The following is a 19,812-nucleotide window of genomic DNA, read 5'->3' as shown; positions in this document are numbered from 1 at the left end:
ATCTTGAGGTCTCTTCCAACCTAGAAATTCTGTGATTCTGTGAAATGTTACCATGTGTCTTGATAGCATGTTGTTGGAGGGAGTTTCTAGAAACAATTACTAGAGTCTTCTTTCCATACTGGGGTGTATAAATAAGATTTTAGATAATGCTAGTTAGTCATTCCCAGAGGATGAAGCTGAAATGATAATAAGCACTTTGAAAATCAGTGTTTTATTAGAATATCAAAAGGTGGGTTTTGAAGCCTGACTGTAGTCTTCCATTTGTGGCAAATCTTACCTTGTTACATTATATTCTTATGTTGTTAGAGATCTGCCAAGAAAATTAAGTGTGATTAAATTACGTAACCTCATCTGTCTGGTTATTCCTTTCAGGCAGATTGTTCCATACGTGAAGAATGAGTTGTGAGCAATTATTTACCTAAATTCTGTAGCACTGAATAGACATTAATTTTTTTTTTAAGTTACTGAAAGTACACTACTATGGTTTCTATATGAATGTGAATCCTACAACAGGTTATCAGTTATTGGGAAATAACCCAAAAGCTTGATGTAGAAGAAGGTCTGTGCTACCTTTAACAGGTTTCAGTTTGTAGGGTAAGAAAATTTTGGTAAGCGAAGAGTCAAATTTCAGAACTGAAAGTTTACTTCTTATAAAACACTGTTATTAAGTAAACATTGGATTTAAGTTTTCAACACACAGAAATATAATCTGGCAATATTTGATATATTATGGTTTTAAGCAGAGCACAGCTGCTGGAAGAACTGATGATGTTTGCAGTAACATGTTAGTGAAGGCAAACCCTCTGCTGGGTTCATGCTGAGTCCAGTGAAAAGAAAAGACCTTTTTTTTCATTGCAGTTGTGTTATAAGTTATAAAAAGAGGAATGTGGCATATGGCTGAAACTAATTTCAGATTTGGGGGTCATTTTTCTTATTAAAAACATTTCCAAGAAAAGAAGAGTTCACAGGCTTTCTGTAGAGAATGCTTATGCAACAATGCACTAGCACATTATTGCTCATCATACAACCCTGACAAAGATATTTTAAAATAACTGCAAGAAATGTTGTATGAATTTCAGCACATTCCTATTGTTTTCCATGAATTCATAACATTATGAAGGACTTCCCCTCAACCAGAATATTCTGAACTGCTTACTTTTTTTTGAAGAAGAAAGAAGTTTTGTTACAGTAGTTTTTTTTGAGTGCTCCCTAACAGCTGTTCTCTAGATTTTTATTTTATTTTAGTTTGGTTGGGAGGAGGTGGGGGGGGAGGAAGGGGAGAGAAATGGAGGTGAATGGGGACAGGAATGAGGACAGACACGGAGTATTAGCTTATGCTGTTTCTGTCAAGAGCTTGTTATGAGGTTCAGTGCGTCTGAAGCCTATGGAAACTAACATCAATTATCAGAAATGTTGCACATTTATCACTCCATTCCTTAAATTTAATGTTCATTAACAACGTAATGGTTTTCCAAAGTAAATTCCCACATTTTTCATTTCAGAACAAAATCACAGAAAAGAAGGTTTGAGGAGGAGCTGAATGAGAGGATGATTCAGGCCATTGATGGAATCAATGCTCAAAAGTATGTTTGTATCCTCTGTTGTCTCCTTCACATACATCTGTAATAGAGGGTAGTATTTACTATTTTGCCCTCCCACATGCACACAGTGGTCTGAAACTGTAAAGGTAGCACTGCTACTGGGATAGGAAGCTCTGCAGACTGTGAAGATAGGCTGTACAGTAACACTTTATGCTAAATGGGTTCACGTTAACCATGGTGCGACCAGAGTTTTGTCTTGCCTTGATTTTCATGGCAAAGGGATTTTTGGCTCCATAACTGTAGATATCTGTACATTCATAGCTGTAACTCTACTGAGTTCTCTCATCTGAGAGAAGTGATATTAAGACACAAAAAGTAGCTGGCTCAAGAATCAGAGTGATGTGAAAATTGATGCTTCACAATTGTCACAGAAACATCTGCACAGAATTAGAAACTTTCCCTAAACTTTTAGTACTCTTTGCTTCAGCTGATTGGTTGATTTCTTAGACAAGGCTGTGCTTGATGGCATATTGAAATTGTTGGGGGAGGCAACATGGCATGTATTGCTTCTGTGTCCTAGGAAGTGCTGGAGGCGGTATTGATGTTCTCTGTTTGCTAGCAAATAGACAAGACTGAGAGAAAAATCAATAACAGTCCAAAATAAATGGTCAGATTTCTTTTCTTTGTCTGATGAAATAAGGGAATTGTTCTTCAAAAATGTGAATTCATAATTGTGATGAATGCATGTTTCCTCCCTATTTCTGTTTCTCAGAATCCTAATTAGCTGAATATATACCTAATTATTAAATGTTCGTATGTCTTTTTTTTTTTTTTTCAATCTGATAGTCCTGTTAAAAGATGCTTGGTGTTAGGAAAATATAATATGTTTCAGTTATTATTTATAGAAAATGTTATTGATAGTTATAGGTCATACAAAGAATACAGTGAAAGAGATCATCTGGTAGGCAAAGCCTTTTTGATTATGCTATACTTGCCTAAAACAGTTGTACAACTTTTGACAGCTTTTCTGTGTCTTTAGGTACACTTCCTCTGATAATTGGGCTTTAAAATGAAAGTCTGATGTCAAAAGTATAATATCTTGTATGTATGCATTAAGATAAACTATAGTTATTCCCTGGGTAACCTGCTCTAGGGTGGCACTGCTTGAGCAGGGGGTTGGACCAGATGATCTCCAGAGGTCCCTTCCAACCTCAACACTTCTGTGATTCTATCATAATCACACCGTCTTTTATCTCAAAGAATCTGTATCTTACCTAATTAGTACATAAAATTCAGAGAAACTTAAGGATAAAAAAGGTTTGTGTGATAAAATGAATTGCTGCAAAAGTTTCAGTTCTTTTGTGAATTACACAGGGAACTGCAGATGGGTTAGGAATGATCTCACAGATCAAAGAGGCTGAATGCCACCTTCCAAAATTGAATTATCTACCTCCCTCTCTATTAATTTGATGAATGAATCCCTTAAGCTAGATTATTTGATTGGGTATATGAAAAAAAAATATATCAAAAGTGTTTATTCCCCAAACAGCAAGTTAATTAAATAATATTTTAACTTTGTGAATGCTAAGTACTCAGAAAAGAAAAAAAAAAAAAAAAAGATTAAAAAAAAAAGTCACATATCTGGGACATTAAACTAGTCACTTTTTTGTTGTTTTGTAATTTTGCTTCTTTTTTACTTGTTTCTCAGCTGTAAAAGGAAAATACTATTATCAGCTAAACTAAAGGAGTGGTTTTAAAGCTAAACTTTTTGCATTCTGTAAATCAAAAAAGCAAATATTCAAGAAAATCTGTGAGGCAACTCGTATTTTTATGTGTTTTTAAGTGTAAAGCTTGGATTGTATAACAAATGGGTCTATGGCTGAAAGAAGAAAAAACATTATAGCACATAAAATACGATATGAAAGTTACTATTCTTTTAATCTTGCTTTTATTTTTAATTAGGAAAATGCATAAAATAATTAAAAAAAAACAAAACAAAACAAAACAAAAAAAAACAAAACAAACAAAAAAACAACAACAAAAAACAAACAAACAAACAAAACAACAACAACAAAAAAGAACATTTATAGTACAGAGCCATTGTTTCTTTGATCCTGGGCTATCAGCAAGGTCTGACTCTTTTATCCCCATCATGGTTCTTTACCCGGTGTCATTCTCTGGAAAAAGTAACTGGTCACAAGCGAATGGTCATTATATGTGGGTCTTTGGACATTGCTTGCCCAGTTGTTAACAGTTAGTACTGAAGATACATATGCTCAGCTTCTCTCTGTCAGCTGAGTGCCTTAGCTGTAAGGGTGTAACATCACTTTTCTCCAGTGTTTCTTTTCCCAGCACCTTGAACATGGTGTTCCTGGCTGTGAAGTGCATGAAGTGCACAGGAGGGGTTGAGAAGCCTTTGTTATGCTCGGTGGTTAGGGGATTTTTGCAGAACGTGTGGTGGAGAGACAGTAATCTAAATATATTCCTAGAGGTAGATAAAGTAAAGTTATTTTGCTATTTGATAAATAGGTTACTTTGTTAAAGAGACACATTCTCTATTTTTTGTCGAAGTCACAATGGCTGCTGTGATCTGCACACACATTGTCTACCAGACAAGGGCCTAACCAGGTGCCCCTGTGGATACGGGTAGAAGTCAAGTGTCTGTCTGTGTTGATCCTTGAACTGCAAAAGAATCTGAAAACAAATTTGATGTTTAGCTTCCCAGGTGGCATATTCCCATATCCTTGCAGATACTTTGGTACGGTTTATGCTCATCAGGGAGTCAGGCAGAATTTTGCAGCCTTGTCTCTATGCCAAAAAGCCCTTACCTTTGCTTATTCTCTATGCTTATTCTCTACTTCTATTTGTCTCTGCTGCACTCTGTCCCTCATCTCAGACCTCTTAGTTCCTACTGAATCCTTCTGCTGGCTCTCCTGCTTTCTCTCAGTTCTGGCTGTTCCTTTGCCTACTTATTTGCTTTTAATCCCACAGAGCCTTTTGTCTGAGTCTTGCTCACCCTTCTGCGGTAGATGTCATGTTTCTTTTTCTTTCTTCCTGGTTCCTGGAGATTCTGACTGACTTTTTTTCTGTAGAAGACTACAGCTGGACCTCAACAAAATGTTGCTATATGTACAACAGCCTGTCCTACCTGTTTCTACTCACAATCCTAGCTACAATCAGACATAAATGTGAGGCATTTTGGATCAAACTGGAAAATATGTTTGAATTAAACATATTTTGTACTGAAGATGTTTTCACCTTTTTATATTGAAACTGATTGGATAGGAACAGAAGGAGTCTCCCAGGCAAGGAGACAAATATTTTAGAATTCACAAGTCAAAACTAATAGCTTACAACCCACTTTCTCCTCTCCTGTTCTCCTGAGATTCTAATTTAGGATGTTTTCCATTGTGGTTCATTGCTGCTATCCGTCTGCATTGCAGTCTCTCAACTGAGACATTCCCTTTTATTTAGAAGGCATTAGATACAGTAGTAGCTTAGAGTCTAATTTAAAGTTATTGCTGGAAAGGTTGCAAAAAAAATCTCAAGCCCAGTTATTAGTGTTCAAGCTCAAATATTATAAGTTCACAGAAGTAGAGTGTTTAAATAGTTTTCTCAAGTTTGTCTAGTCCCCTTGAGACTGAAGCAATGTAACCTCTTGAAATTTTAATATTCTGTTTCTTTTCAAGTGTCCATTAAAATAAATGTGGACTTTCATATTAGAACATTTGATTTTCTAAAAGTTATATCAAGCTTTTGTCAAGATTCACTCCTTTTAAAATAGGTTTGTCATTTCACTGCAAGTACTTGTTCTATTCTGTATTTCTCATCATTGAGCAGGGAAGAAGTCCTTATAATCAGTAAAAAGGTCAAAATCTACCTCTAGAGTACATGGTCATAGTCCATATACTAATACATCTCAAAGACAAAATCACTCCACCTTTCTTTAATAATAATTTTTAATTTCTCTTTTCAAATAGGAGTATAATTTGCCTGCCATTCTTGCATATTGTAACAATATCCTTTTTATAAGTAACTTGCAAAGGATTTCATTTTATCTCAGGTTCTATTCTGCACATTGTAGTACTATGGTATTTTGGATACCAGTGGTATGTCAGTGTGAGAATTGTATCATGTAAATGTTTCCCTTGATTGTCTTTGGGAATGATACACAGAAAAATGGCTCATATGAACTTTTGTTTGATATGTACGTTAACAATAGAAATCTACATGTAAATGGAGTGGAGATTTGTAGTATCCTTTTCTACTCTCAGTGCAATTCACCATATAAGTTTCAAGACAAAAGAACTTGCTTTCTTCACAGTTATTTTCTTGTTTTACTGCATTTCAGTGATATAAAAAGACAGGACTACTTGATTCTTGTATCAGTTATGATGTTTTATATTTCCTTTTCTAGGCAGTGGCTTAAATCTGAAGACATTCAAAGAATATCACTTCTTTTCTACAATAAGACTCTGGAAAAAGAAGTAAGTTATTTTCACTGCAAGTTCACAATGGATTCCTTCTTTGCCTGATCCTAAGTGAGGCCTGTGTACCTTGCTTTTGTAAGCAACCATAGCCACAGCACCCCTCCTGCAATGAGAACTGCTTAAAACTTATGATTAATATTCTACCTCATTTGCAGTAGAAATGTTTTGAGTATGGTATTACGTACTGCTTTCATGTCGCAGGGCAATTTTTGTGGTGCTCTGCAGTTCACTAGAATTTCTTGAATTTTTCAGAGTGGTACACATAGAGGTGAGAGGAGGTTTGATGATCCAGATTTGGTGTAACTGGAGCAAAAAATTCTTATGTTCCATTACCTACATACTTGAAAGGCATTTATCAAACTCAACCATTTCTCTTTTTTTCCTTTTGCCATGTCCCAAAGACTCCACCTCTAGTAGCAATAGTCTTGCAATAATTTCAGTTTATCATTAGTTTTCTTCATATGCACTTGATGCTCACAGTCATTTCAGAGAAACAATACTGTAAATATTATTTAAGAAAAACGCCTAGGGTGTCTTGGATGCAATACAGTAAATGTTCTTATGACTAATATATTTTATAAAACATGTTTGAGACGCATTTGCAGGTGAGGTAAATGGTACTGTTTGCAGTCCTTGAAGTAATGGTCAAAATGAAGGTTTCCTCCATTTTAGGTGACTCTTGTGACCACTAGCCTAGGAAGTCAGGCCTTTATTCTTGTTGTTTAATGGCCTTGTGGAGCTTAAGTGTGTTTCAACATGCTGACACATCTTCAGCAGGAAGACTAGAGAGCTCCATTTTTCCCCTTCCCAATAAGCATAAGACAGCAAATAGCTAAGCAGTTATGGTGTCCCTCAGGGAAGAGGTAAGTTTGACCACATATGGCTGTATAAATGAGTGAACCTGGTAAGAAAGTGGTAGGGGAAGCACTACCATACTGCATATCAAAGGCGCAAACATCCTCTGGGTCCTACATATGTTCCAAAGACAAAATAAATCATTTTTGCAGGTGTCTTTCAGTTCAAAGCATCTGAAAGAATTTTAATGTTCTCTCACAGCTCAGCAGAATAGAGTTCTTATGGCAGGCTGCCAAAGGCCTGTGTTGTATGACCTTGGCAATGCCTTATGGTGATAAAGCTTTCAAGACTTGTTGAGGCTGTATAGAGAGAAGAGGCAAGACCTGCTATGGTTTCACCCAGTGTTTAGAGAGTGCGCTGAATGGATGAAAGATAGGAGCACATTCAGATTTCAATGTGGACTGTACTAACTGATTAATTCTAAAGAAGAACTTGAGAGCAAACCACTTCAGACAATGAGGGAATCGGGACTTGGGAGAAAATCAGGGAGCTGAGTTATTTGGCTGTATAGATGCTCCCTGTAGGAGTCTAATCTCTTTTTGACTGTAGAATGCTATGGTGTGACACAAAACTAATTGTTCTTTTCAGAGATGGCTTTTTAAGATCTTTCTTCACTGCCTTTTAATGACTCACTAGTCCAGTCTTGACTTTAAAGAACTCAGTAGGAAGCTTGATTTTGATTTAAACAGCAACTTTTCAGGTCCTGCAGGTAATAAAGAAATAATTATTTAACCTAAGGAGTGAGTTGCCTGACTTTGTTGAGAAATGTCTGGAGAAGTGTGAAATGAGTTTACAAGTGTGTTGGATTTTTTTGAGATTTTAGCAGCAACTCCAAGTCCAAAACTGTTGGAAGAGACCAAGATATAATAAACTTACTCAATAGGAGGAACAATGACATTTGCTGCAAGAATACCCATCAAGCATAGTCATATTGGTGCCTTGGAATTCAGTTAGGTATATAGCAAGAATTACTATTAATATCTCACAGAATTCAAAACTGAAAAAGAGCTCTTGGGTTACTAACCTGGACTTCATGTTCATATAAAGTTCAGTGCGCCAGCATGAAGGGCAGAACTTGGCACTAAGCACAAAGACACAGCTGCATGTTTGCAGTTAGAAAGCACAGCTCACACACTTTCTATTTCATGAGGTTTGTGTGCTGAACACTTTGTGAAAATAATCTTTGATATGTATTATTTTATTTTTTTTAAATAATCAAATCTTAAGCTCTTAGACTTTGAAACAACTTCTGTAGGGTAAGTAACTTCACTAGAACCAGTGCTTTGGTCATTTTGAGTACTTTGTTGGTTTCGATCCTAGATTTATCTGTCTCAAATAACAGAACAACTCAACTCTTCTAATAAATATTTCATTGGTTAATTCTTATGTTTCCAGACAGGCTAATTAGAGATTCATAAATAGTTTTTTGTGTCATGACAAAACAGATTAAACTGACTCTGTCCCATTGATATCAAGTGTTTACTAGTATCAGTGGACACATAAGGCCTTTTAATGCAGAGATAAAATATTTTCATTGAAGTAATAACATAACCTCAGTAAATATCAGTATGATTGCTAGCTCTGCTGTTGGAAAAATAAATGTTATACAAAGCTGTAGCAGTTTACACTGTGTTGCTTCATGTTCTCAGAAGTTTCCATGTCAGTTGCAGTTCCTTATAACTGCTTCAGCCCATTTATATTTACTAATAGATGAAAAACAATTTGGGGAATTAATGACTGAGAAATTGTGTAAGCGTGGTCAGCCATTCTTAAAAATAAAAGTGCTCTCACTTTTCTTTTTTAATTAAATTTTTTATGATGAATTTGAGATAGTCCTGATGTGAGGAGGGGAAAAAGCAAGCCATTTCACATGGCTATTTAAGCTGTCCTTCAAGAGATGAGAGGATTCACTACTATGCATGATAATCCTTTCCCCTGTGTAAGTGGATATGATAGTCATTGAACAACATGAAATTTACTGTTGCTTACATCAGTATACGCGTATGTGCATCTTTAACTGGAATTTCAGTTGGGTGATGTTTTATCTGCTTTGGAAATTGTGTTCTTAACATTTACTCATTCTTTTTCCAGTATAGAGCAACTACTCTGCCTGCATTTAAGTATTATGTGACTTGTGCCTGTCTCATATTCTTCTGCATTTTTGTTGTACAGATTCTGGTATTGCCAAAGTAAGTGGTATTTAACATGTATTCATTCCTATGTTTATTTGGTTATTAAAGTAAAAAAAAAATATAATATATATTATATACATACATGTATAAGTAAAACATTTTTGAATTGTCAGATGACAGAGGTCAATTTATGGAAATGAAGTTGTACAGAGAAAGCTGAGGATTTTAGGCCATGTTCAATGTTATGCTTGTTTCTAATTTTAAACACTGTCATAGCTTGGTGCCCAAATGTTGGTGTCAAATATTTAGTTTTTATTAAACATTTTTAATAAAATTTTTATTTAAATTTTTAGTTTTTCTATTTGAATTTAAAGATGTGTAATCATGAGAGTAATGAAATTCATATGTGCAAAAAATGTAAAACAACCTGTAAGTTTGTAAGACTACAACTATATGTAAAATAAGTGTGAGTATTGGGCTTAAAAGGGGGATGAAATGGATTGCAGAATTGGGGCTGTGATTAATTAGTTCTGTTTAACATATTACTGTGGTGATAGTGCTCTATTCTGCATAAAAATTGCATTACTATTTGTAAAGTGTCTCTTTTTAAAACTAAATATAATCAATTGATGGAATAATTATTGCCATCAGAATTTATTTGTATGAGATGATGGGAAAAATTGTGAGCTACTTTATACTTGCACATATAAATCAGCTGTTTTTTCTATTTGTGCATATTCTAAAAAGTCTGAGAAAAATTGAAGACAGTTCCAATAAATAAGATATTATTAGATTTCTTAAAATGGAATTTTGCTGTTGATTGTTTATATAATGGGCAGTTGATATTAGTTTTATAGCAATTGCTTCCAAAGCCAACACTGTATATTCTCTGTGATACAGTATTTCTTCAGACCTAGTATTTTCTCCTGTGTAGTGCTTTTGGGAGTAGTTTTTATAACATCAGTTGATGGATTAGTCTTGTGTTGTAGTACTTACATGTGAATTCAAAGCCAGAAGGAACTGTTAGGTCATTATAAATCGACTTTTCATACTGCAGACTTATTTTATAACATGTATAAAGTTTTACAGATTTCTCTTCAGACGTTATAGTGTTTTCTTTGCAAAGGTTTTCCCAACTAGTTTCTAATGTCTCGAAGACACTAGAGTTCAGCAGTATCCTGAAGCAGCATATGCTTCAGTCTGACTTAAGGCATCGTTACCACAAAATTAAAGTTGATGACTAATTTAATTTGTCCTTTTGCACAGTGAATGTATTTTACAAACTCTTATTTTGATTAGTACAGGAATTTACTCAGGGAACTTCTTTGTTAGTGTTACAACAAAAATTAAACTTGGATCTAACTAGTGCCTTCTAACATTATGGCTTATGACTGTTTTTAGTGTTTTGATTTCAGTCATGAAAATGAATTTAGCTTTATAACCTTTCATATATGTAGTTAGATGCTCATTTTACTGTATCCTTATTAAGTCTCTTGAACCAATTGTGTAGCTCATTAAAATGTATCAGATACATGAAATTAGTGAACACTTGGGAACTATATTCAACTAAGGAAAGTGTCCTCCAACTTGTAAAAGCATATTACATGATCTCTTTTTAACATCAGGGCAAAAGATACATATGATTTATTATTTTCATTACTGAAATGTAAATTAATTTTGGTCCTTTCATAAATCTGCTTATTAAATTGTAAAAGCGAGAGTGTAAAATTAGATATTACTAACACAAATGGCGTTCAGCTTTAAGGGCTCTGTGAGTTAATTTAAAAGACACAAAAATGGAACTCAGAAAAGCAAGGTATTATACAAACGTCTGCAACTCCGCAGAAAAACTCTGGGGGTGTTGCAAATTAAAAAAAAATGAAGAGCAGAAAATTCACTGGTGTGCGTAATTGTATTTTTGGATAGTAAAATTATCTTCAGTATATTATAATTTTACTTGAGTTGCTTATTGGAGTGTATTTATTTATTGTCTTATGAAAGCATTCTGTAGTGTAATGAAAGTAACACTTTTGCTTTTTTTTCCTACTTTCAACCTTTATTTTAAAAATCCTATAAAAATTAGATATAAGCTTTTTTTTTTTTTCTGCACAGCTGTAAACCAGGAACTCATGGCTATTCTACTCATTTGCAATTAAGAAGCAATATTAACACCAGGAGCAAATGCTAGGCAGTTAGTAACTCTTGTGGCAATTTGGGGTTCTTCAATTGAAAAAAAATGTTGTACAAAATCATCACAAATGTAACTTAAATCAAATGGACTCGAGTGCTACAAACATAATTTCCTTCCAGAAAGGAGAAGAAAAGCAAACAACCAAGCAAACAAACAAAAAACCCAACCACCATACATTATAGTTTAGTTTAAAGTTCTGTTCAGCCTTTTTCTTCTAAAAATTCTTGGAATTTTTAAATGGTGATTTAATGCAGACAGAGGGAAAAACTGCATCTGTCATTGGGTTTTATCGATCCACTATTCCATTAATCTGGTTTTGCAGCAGTGTAATATTATTGATTTCTGTGCAGGTACACCACCTGCTGCTTTAAAGTTGATTTGGAGATACTTTATAGTGAGTTACATCCAGCAGGTTGCAAATACATAAGTAATATCTCCAAGATCATGAGACATTTATTGCAAGGCTGAAATTATTAATGTTTTATTTTTCCTGGGGCCTAGAAACTGATGTGGTGTTTTCATTAAAAAACAAAAACAAAACAAAACAAAAAAACCCTTCACAAAAAGTAGTTAATGTAAATTTAAGCAAGTAAACAGTGTGTTGTAACAAGTGTTTTAAGTATTGTAAGGAATCTTTATTGTGATGTTACAGTGACCACAGATGTTGATCATGACATTTCCTCAGAACAGGCCTTTGGTAGCTTTTTAGCCTTCTTTGTTTACCAGGTGACAGAAATTATCTCTGGTAATTCACAGTAATCCCACCTTCTTTATTTGGAGAAAAAGTCAACTGACATGAAATTGATAGTGTTATTTTTTGAAATTCAGACTGCTGAACTGATGAAAATACCTATCTATTGACCAGCAAATACTTATTGTGCTATATGAGTAGGGATTTTGTTTGAGGCAACATTTAAGTTCTTTCCAAGTCTTCTCTCTGAAGCTGCTATTTTGAATAAATTATGTCCTTTTGTTCTGAATCATGCCAAGCTAACAGACATCTTGTTCTAGCCCTTGAAGATGGTTAGGCCTTAACATGGTATTCCAATCAGACACAAATGTATTTCTCAAGAGAAAAGGATGTAATTAAAAACTTAATCTGAAGTCAGATGTGTAAAATTTGAGACGTTATAAAAGAAAAAAAAGACACCATCACTGGCTATTTCTGCTGTATCTGATTAAAAAACAAAACCCAAAACAACCAATCAAACAATGACGACAACAAAATGAAATTCACTTACATGATTTTTTACTAATAAAGAAACCACTGTGCAGTTAGTCTGCATAGTCATTGAATGCATCAATGGCATCAGCCAAATCAAAAAAGAAATGGCTACTGTTAGACACCAAAAAAAGGTACAAAATTATTACTGTCTTCTATAATTGTCATTTGTAATTGCTTCATTATGATTCTATCACCTCAAGAGAATTTATGGTCAAAAAGTTGAAAACATGAATGTTAATTTCAGGGCAAGCTAAGGAAATTTATGTCCTATTAAGGTACATGTACAATTGGTCACATATTTTCCTGAAAGTTACAGAAGTGTAGAAAGAATACATTTTCTTCTCAATTTTTCAGTATCTATATCTTCATAATGAATCTTTATTTTTCAATTAAAGTGTTACCAATGAGAGAGACAAGTATGTGCAAATAGATTTTTTTTTTCCAATCTCATACTGCCTCATAAAAATTAATTATTCAGAACAGATTTGTACTGATAAAACCAGAAAAATATGGAAAGACACTTAGACTTGTAACTATCTCAAGCCTTGGAAGTTCTTTTGTTATTTCCTCAGTTTTAGACTCTGTCCCTGTGTAGGTTATTGTAAAGGCTTGTCCCATCAGAGTTCCAGCAAGGTGCTGTAGTAGAGAACATACCTTTCAGAAATGAGGGCATTCCTTGGAGCACAGGAAGAGGCAGGTGAAAAATTAACTGCCTAGGGGACCCCAAGTATGCTTCTGACAAAGTAGTTCACCTACATCAGTCAATGGCATGCATTTGGTGACTTCATTTGATGACTCGGCACAATAAAGGCAAATTAGTTTACTGTAAAGACCTGTATTGTTTTTGTAATGTGACAGTGACAAAAAGTAAGTACATGTTCGTGCACTTCATCAAATGAGGTTTATTTATGTGGGCTCTTAATTTTTAGTGTTTTGCTTCCCATTATAACATCTTCATCCCATGTCACTCCTTCTAGGAGCAACATGAACTCTTTCAGTTCAGCCCAACTGCAACGCAAGTCGTTCCCAGAAAAGAAGGGGGAGTGGGGAGCAAAAAAGCTTACAACTATTTTTTCCTTGTACTCACCCCTCTGGATTCTAAGCCACCATTTTTCTTTTTTTCCTATCCCCAGTCCTTTTCTTTGTCCCAATAATTAAGAGTCTGGTTCACTTTCCCAAGTGATTTCTTGTGCCACCTTGCTAGCATCAACCAGTGACAATACATTCAAAACAGCTACAAAGACTTCTGTTCTTGTCTGTTGCCCCAGGATTAAGTACTCTGCATAAGCTTATATGTTCATTTTATTTCCTTTGCTCTCAAGTTTCTCTCAGTAATACCTTCATGTCTTCTACAAGGATGCACTCCAAACATATCTCACAAGCCTATTCTTGGGCTGAATCATTTCCTAAGATGTGCAACTTCCTTTTCCGTATGCTTTGCATCAGAGAAAGTATAGCAATAGTTTGAAATGCAGGAACGTGCATCTTACTGAAGGACAGATATGAGGAGGAGTGCTAATGTATATAATGTATATAATAAAAAAGACTGCCTGTTAGTTAATTCATTTTCTTTCACCTCTTCCGTTGCTTGCTGGATTTAAAATTCTATAGGGTAGAAAGAAGCTAGTTTTATGTATGTTGATGTAAAACGTAATGTCTTAATGAGAAATTCTCCGAGAACATGTACTCAAAAGCAATAATGATTTTCAAATAATTTCTAAAGGAAACATAATTTCAAGGTGAATATATGTCGTGAACTGCCAGTTGTTTGTTATTCACCAGCTGTTCACATTAACACAAAAATTGGTGAATACTTAGCATATAGGAGGTTCTCTGTAGGATTGGCAGGGAAGCTCATAAATTGCTTTCAATGACAGCAATAAAGCATCAAATTCATTTTTGAAGTTTCTATTTTTTTCTAAAACAGTTTCTATAAGTGTTATTAAAATGGATCAATTTTTTTTTCCAATATTTGTACACAATCCAAGGAAACTGATACATGGAGTTCTACTCCTAAATTTTTAGTATTAGAGTTTCAAAAATATATATATTTGAATTCACATCATTTCTAAAGAACACAGATGTATCCTTTTATTAAGAATATATTTTAACTCTGAATCATAGGTTTATGGGGGAACTAGCTTAAAATGTATTTATTATATTTGTGGAAAAAGCAAGGGATATAAAGTTTATTTCAAAATCATCATGCCGATATTTCTAGCAAAAAAATGTTTGCTAAAATAAGATATTTGCTGGGGCTAAAAGTAGCTGAGAGATATTTTCAAATTTTACAAAAAATGCCAAATCTGTGGTTAAAGCTGAAAGTAGACACTCAGGTGAGGGTCTTCATGACAATGTCTGGTTCTTTTCCTTGAACAACTTAGTTGGTCTAGAGCTTCTCATCTCCTCTTGGCATGCATTAAATGTAATTACGTCCAACTACTTCTTTCCCTAGGCAGCCATGCTAAGTAGCTCTCATATAGTTCCTGGCAGAGCACTTATGCTCTGCTGTGGTATTCATATAAAGAGATTTCCACATCTGCAGCATGCATACATGCACAGATTCTTTCTGTATCCCTTTTTCTGTTTACTGAGTCCTAGCATTTTGGCTAGACTAGCTATATATTTACATATAGACTACTATATATTTATAGTATACATGAAAAGAATTATTAGGAATGTTGAGTAAGGATGATTTCAGGAAGCATGTAGATTATTCAGTTGTTTTATATGATTTTTTAAAAAATTTTTTTAATTATTATTTTAAATCTGTTCTTTTTTCTTTTCTTCATGGTGTTTAGTCTTCCTTCCTATCATGCTGCCTGTCCTCTGATGCTTCAGAATCGACTGGCCAGCCAGTCAAATTTGATAAAAAAAAATTGAGGTTTCAGAGGTGTTAAATTCATGAAACCCATTCATGAAATTAGGGACCTTGTTGACAGAGACACAGTAGTATCTCAGATAAGACAGATGCCACAGGCTGTAGCTACAAGACACTGAAAACTGGACATCATTGCTCCCTGCTGTTTCTTTTCCTACCTTTAAGGGAAAGGTACATTACCACGACAAAATTATTTTGTAAATCTAGCAGACTCTTCTTATATCAACTACAAAAAATACAGCAGTAAGGTTCTTGAACAGAGCCTTTTAAAAGCAAATAAAACACAACCTTGGTGCTGTTAATTCACTCTGCCATTTAAATTATTTATATGAAAATTAGTATCTACCCATGATAATAATTTTGCAAAGTTAGAGATAAAACCAAAGCCAGTATTCCTTGAGGAAAAAAATAAAAATAAAAACAAAACAAAACTCAGTGGTGTTATTTTTGACAGCTCATTTTTTATATGTGTGGGATCAAAAATGGCAGGAAAAAGGCTTGTCATTCTGGTAAGAATTGAAACTGTTTTTCCTTGGTTTTCATATTTGAAAATTGCAACTTGGTATTTTTTTGTATCATTATCTGCATTATAAACAAATAAAGATCATGCTACAAATGTGTAACAAATAAATTAATACATGTTTTCTTATTTCTTGTAGAACATCTATTCTTGGAATTTCATTTGGGGCTGCATTTCTCTTGCTTTCCTTCATTTTGTTTATCTGCTTTGCTGGACAGCTTTTGGTAGGTATTGAAGGAAAACTAATCCAGTAGTTTATAGCTTCTTTTAAATGACATCTCCAGATTTTACCAAGTCACTCTGCCTTTATAGAATACCAATTTATTGAGAAAGATGTGCACCCTCATGCCTCTGAGGACAGTGTTCTGTCCATGCTAGCTGTCCATGCTTACTGTAAAATGTACTCATTTATTTGAAAAACAAAAAACGCCAGTGGAGTAATTATCTTTTCCCCCCATGATGCTGAATCTTTTGGAAGGTCTGCATTATCATTTGATTGGTTTCATTTTCTAATTTTTTTTTTTTTTTGCTATTGTGCTTGCAGGATCTGAACTGTCTTATAAATGCGTTAATTTTGGGGACCGCATTATTTGTTTATTTTTAAGTATTGCAGTATTGTATATTCTGAGTTTAGAGAGTATTTCACAGTAGTGATTTAATCTGATTTATAAGATTTTTGTAGTAAAATACTGATTTTGTTCTTGAGTGGTACAGGTGTTATTGTAATGCCTATTAGTGAACCATATAGTAAGCATATTAAAATGCTCAGTTTGAGAATTCAAGATTTGGCGTATAATCTAGAATAAACCTATTTGTAGACTTGTTTATAAAGTGTTCCATAATTACACACTGTTTGCTTATTTTTTTAAGGTCAGTTTATCTCTTACTTGCAACTATTCTTACTGTGCCATGTAAGAATTGACTTACTACATCACAACAGAAAACCTTTTGAAACAGAGCACTGAATTATTTCCACAAACCTCAGATAAATGAGTCAAAATGAAATACAGTTTCTATTTTGTATCCAAACATTGACTGCAGTTAACAGCAGTATACTGATATACCTCGGTATACAGCAGTATAACAGATGTACCAAGTCTTAAATTAGAAATGTTACACGGTTGTTGAGCCCGGAGAAGAGCAGTGCTGGAGGTGATCTGTCTAAATGCCTGATGACGGCAGTGTTCACTGGCAGGGCAAGAGGCAATGTGCACAAATTAAAACACATCTGAACACAAGAGGAAGCTTTCTTATGGTGAGGGTTGTCAAACACTGGAATGAGGAAAGCAAAAGTCTTGTGCCATTGGTTCTGTCATTGTGATCCATGTTACCAGAGGCAGTAAAATGAAAGATTCAACTTTCCACGCTCCAGGTAACTAAAGGGATATGCATTGCTGCTATCTGTGAAGGCTCTGGTGAAGTTAATCCCCAGTTCTTCACCATCTTTGCATTTTTCACAAGTTCCCGTGAATAAAGCTGAGAGAAAGAACTTTTATATAGAAGCAAAACATGCTCATGGGAAAGACAATTATGTCACCGTGCAGTAAAACAGTAAGGGAAGGTGGCCTGGCAGTTGAAGCAAGAAACAGAGGATTCAGGATTTTATAATTGCTTCCTCTTCCCCTTGTGAGGCTTCTAATTAACCAGGATATGTTTTTTAAAAAATGTAATTAATCTGCATTTCAGTTGTCTTTCCTATAAGGTAGGGATAGCTCCACTGCTCAGGAATTATTCTGAGGTATACATGCATCAGTATTTTTTAACGTTTTTATATCCTTGGAGTGAGGTCCTAGAGGTTTTGTTGTTATTTAATAGCAAAAGTTAGCAATCAAGCATGACATTACATGAAAACTATTTGTTATTGACATAACAGGAAAATGATGGAGTCAAGAGTAATGCTGTTGAATGACGAAATGAGGAAAAAAAATCCTTCACGGGAAAGCTAGACTTTTTTGTATAGGATGAAAAGTTGCCTGTGAATGGGTATCAAGGAGTATTGGGATGTAAACTCTCCTGGAGATTTGATCAACTAATATAGTATAGGAGGAATGCAACATATTTTTTCTGCTATTAAGTAGATGGCTAAGCAAATTTACCAATTCAGAGTTGAGGATTCCTGCCACTTGAATAATATCTAGCACATACTTTCAATGCTTTTTTTCCCTATGTTTCATATCCTTAGAAATGGAGAGCTATTGCATTCGTGTTAACTTGTAAGATGCCATGTTGTAACCCAGGTAGCTTGAAGAGATGTCTTTATGAGTTCAGCTACTCTAATGCAGAAGCTATGCTAAGAAGTCTTTCAGCAAGTAAGCTACGACCATATTTGCTGCAGCACTGATATTGCTTCACTAGCGTGGACAGAGCTTTGTAAGGTGGTGGATGAGAGGCAGAAACTAGTAACAGAAGAGGTGGTAGGCTTATCTTTCCTGTCCTCTTTGTGCGATCTTTTCCTTTGTGGAAAAATACAAGTATTGTTCTGCAGCTTTAACCTCAGTTTCATCCTGTGTTATGTTTCAGTGCCATGTCCATTGCAGTATCTGACCCACAATTGTAAATGCTTTCTTTCTAGAAGGAAAAGCATGAAATTGTCAAGCCAACAAGTATCAGTATCTTCAGCATTCCCCTGCCAGTGTTTAGAGAAATCAAGCTTTATCATCCTAATCCTGACTTTTTTTTTTTTCGGTGTGAATTTTTCACATATCTTTTTCTTAAGGGGTACATTTCATATTCCCTTCCAGAAAGCATAACCTAAATGTATATGTGTTTTTGTGTATACACACCTGCACATAATTACAGTTTAGAATTGCCAAATATATCTCTATTTAAAATGCACAAAAAAAGAACAGAATTTTCTGGTCCTGACTGTCTGTAACAAGTGAACTGTGATGGGATAACCCAGTTAGGGGTCAGACAGCCACCCAGCTGCTTGCTCATTCTACCTTCTCACTGGGATGGGGGAGAAAATACAATAAAACAGCTTGTGTATCAAGGTAGGGAGATATTTTACCAATTACTGTTGTCAATAAAACAGTATTGACTTGCGGAAAATGAGTTTAATTTATCGCCAAATAATAATGATAATAATAAAGTAGTAAGAAACAAAGACAGATGATAAAGCCACATCTTTTCTCCCCCCTCCCAAAACTGCACCTTCGCTCTGTACTCTTCTACTCTAGAATCACGAAATGGTTTGGGTTGGTAGGGGCCTTAAAGATCACCCAGTTCCAACCCCACTGCCATGGGCAGGGACACCTCTTGCCAGACCAGGTTGCTCAGTGCCTCATCTAGCCTGGTCTTGAACACCTCCAGGGATAGGGCATCCACAGCTTCTCTTGAACTTGCAGTAGTAGTCAAATATTTTTATGGCTGTTAAAAGATTAATAGAGTGGGACCTGTAGTGCTGGCAAGACCAGCAAAATCTGAGTTCATGTTGGGACACCTGGCTGTCACTACATTATACACTTGTCTCAATACTTTGACACTTCACCCTCTCAGTCTCTATGGATCATGAATGACTGTCATCGCTGCAGAGTAAGGCATGCAAAAATCAACTTTGAACAAGCTCGTCTGTTTGATTTTAATTTCCTAGGTAAATGAAAAAAAAATCCACCCTGTAATGCTAAAATTACTATTTAAATTAAATTCTTCCAGAATTTAATTACAATATTATAAGAAGAGATTTTTGCTTAGTCTTTCACTTTGAATTTATTATTAGTTGATTTTACTGTTCAGCAGCACTGCAGCACAGTCCAGCTCAATCTTTTATGGAGTGATAATATTGGTGATTAAATAAGAATAGAAATGCTCCCATCAAACAGTGTGGTACAATGGTAGCACAAATAACAAGGTTACAGAATTGCAGATCATGTCTTTTATACATACAATCTTGGGCAAACGGACTGAGTGCTGCAAGGTCTAAGAATTCTCACAGAAACTGTTTGTCTATAGACATTAAAACTTCATAAATGCTAGCT

General features: G+C 34.8%; 1 protein-coding gene across 1 annotated transcript in view; it reads left to right on the top strand.

Annotated features, from left to right (window-relative positions):
* Positions 1 to 19,812, top strand: part of ADCY2 (adenylate cyclase 2) — a 212,804-nt gene that overhangs the window by 147,808 nt on the left and 45,184 nt on the right. Inside the window, exons 12-15 of the mRNA XM_082753106.1 lie at positions 1,503 to 1,583; positions 5,959 to 6,028; positions 8,978 to 9,075; positions 15,975 to 16,059. Coding sequence (XP_082609232.1) covers positions 1,503 to 1,583; positions 5,959 to 6,028; positions 8,978 to 9,075; positions 15,975 to 16,059 — 334 coding nt within the window. The remainder of the gene's footprint in view (positions 1 to 1,502; positions 1,584 to 5,958; positions 6,029 to 8,977; positions 9,076 to 15,974; positions 16,060 to 19,812) is intronic.

This window comes from Aythya marila, assembly GCF_965140915.1.
Source record: "Aythya marila genome assembly, chromosome: 2".
In the NCBI taxonomy this organism is placed as follows: domain Eukaryota; kingdom Metazoa; phylum Chordata; class Aves; order Anseriformes; family Anatidae; genus Aythya; species Aythya marila.
The sequence above is the reverse complement of the archived record's forward strand: the minus strand, read 5'-3'. Positions and strand labels throughout refer to the sequence as shown.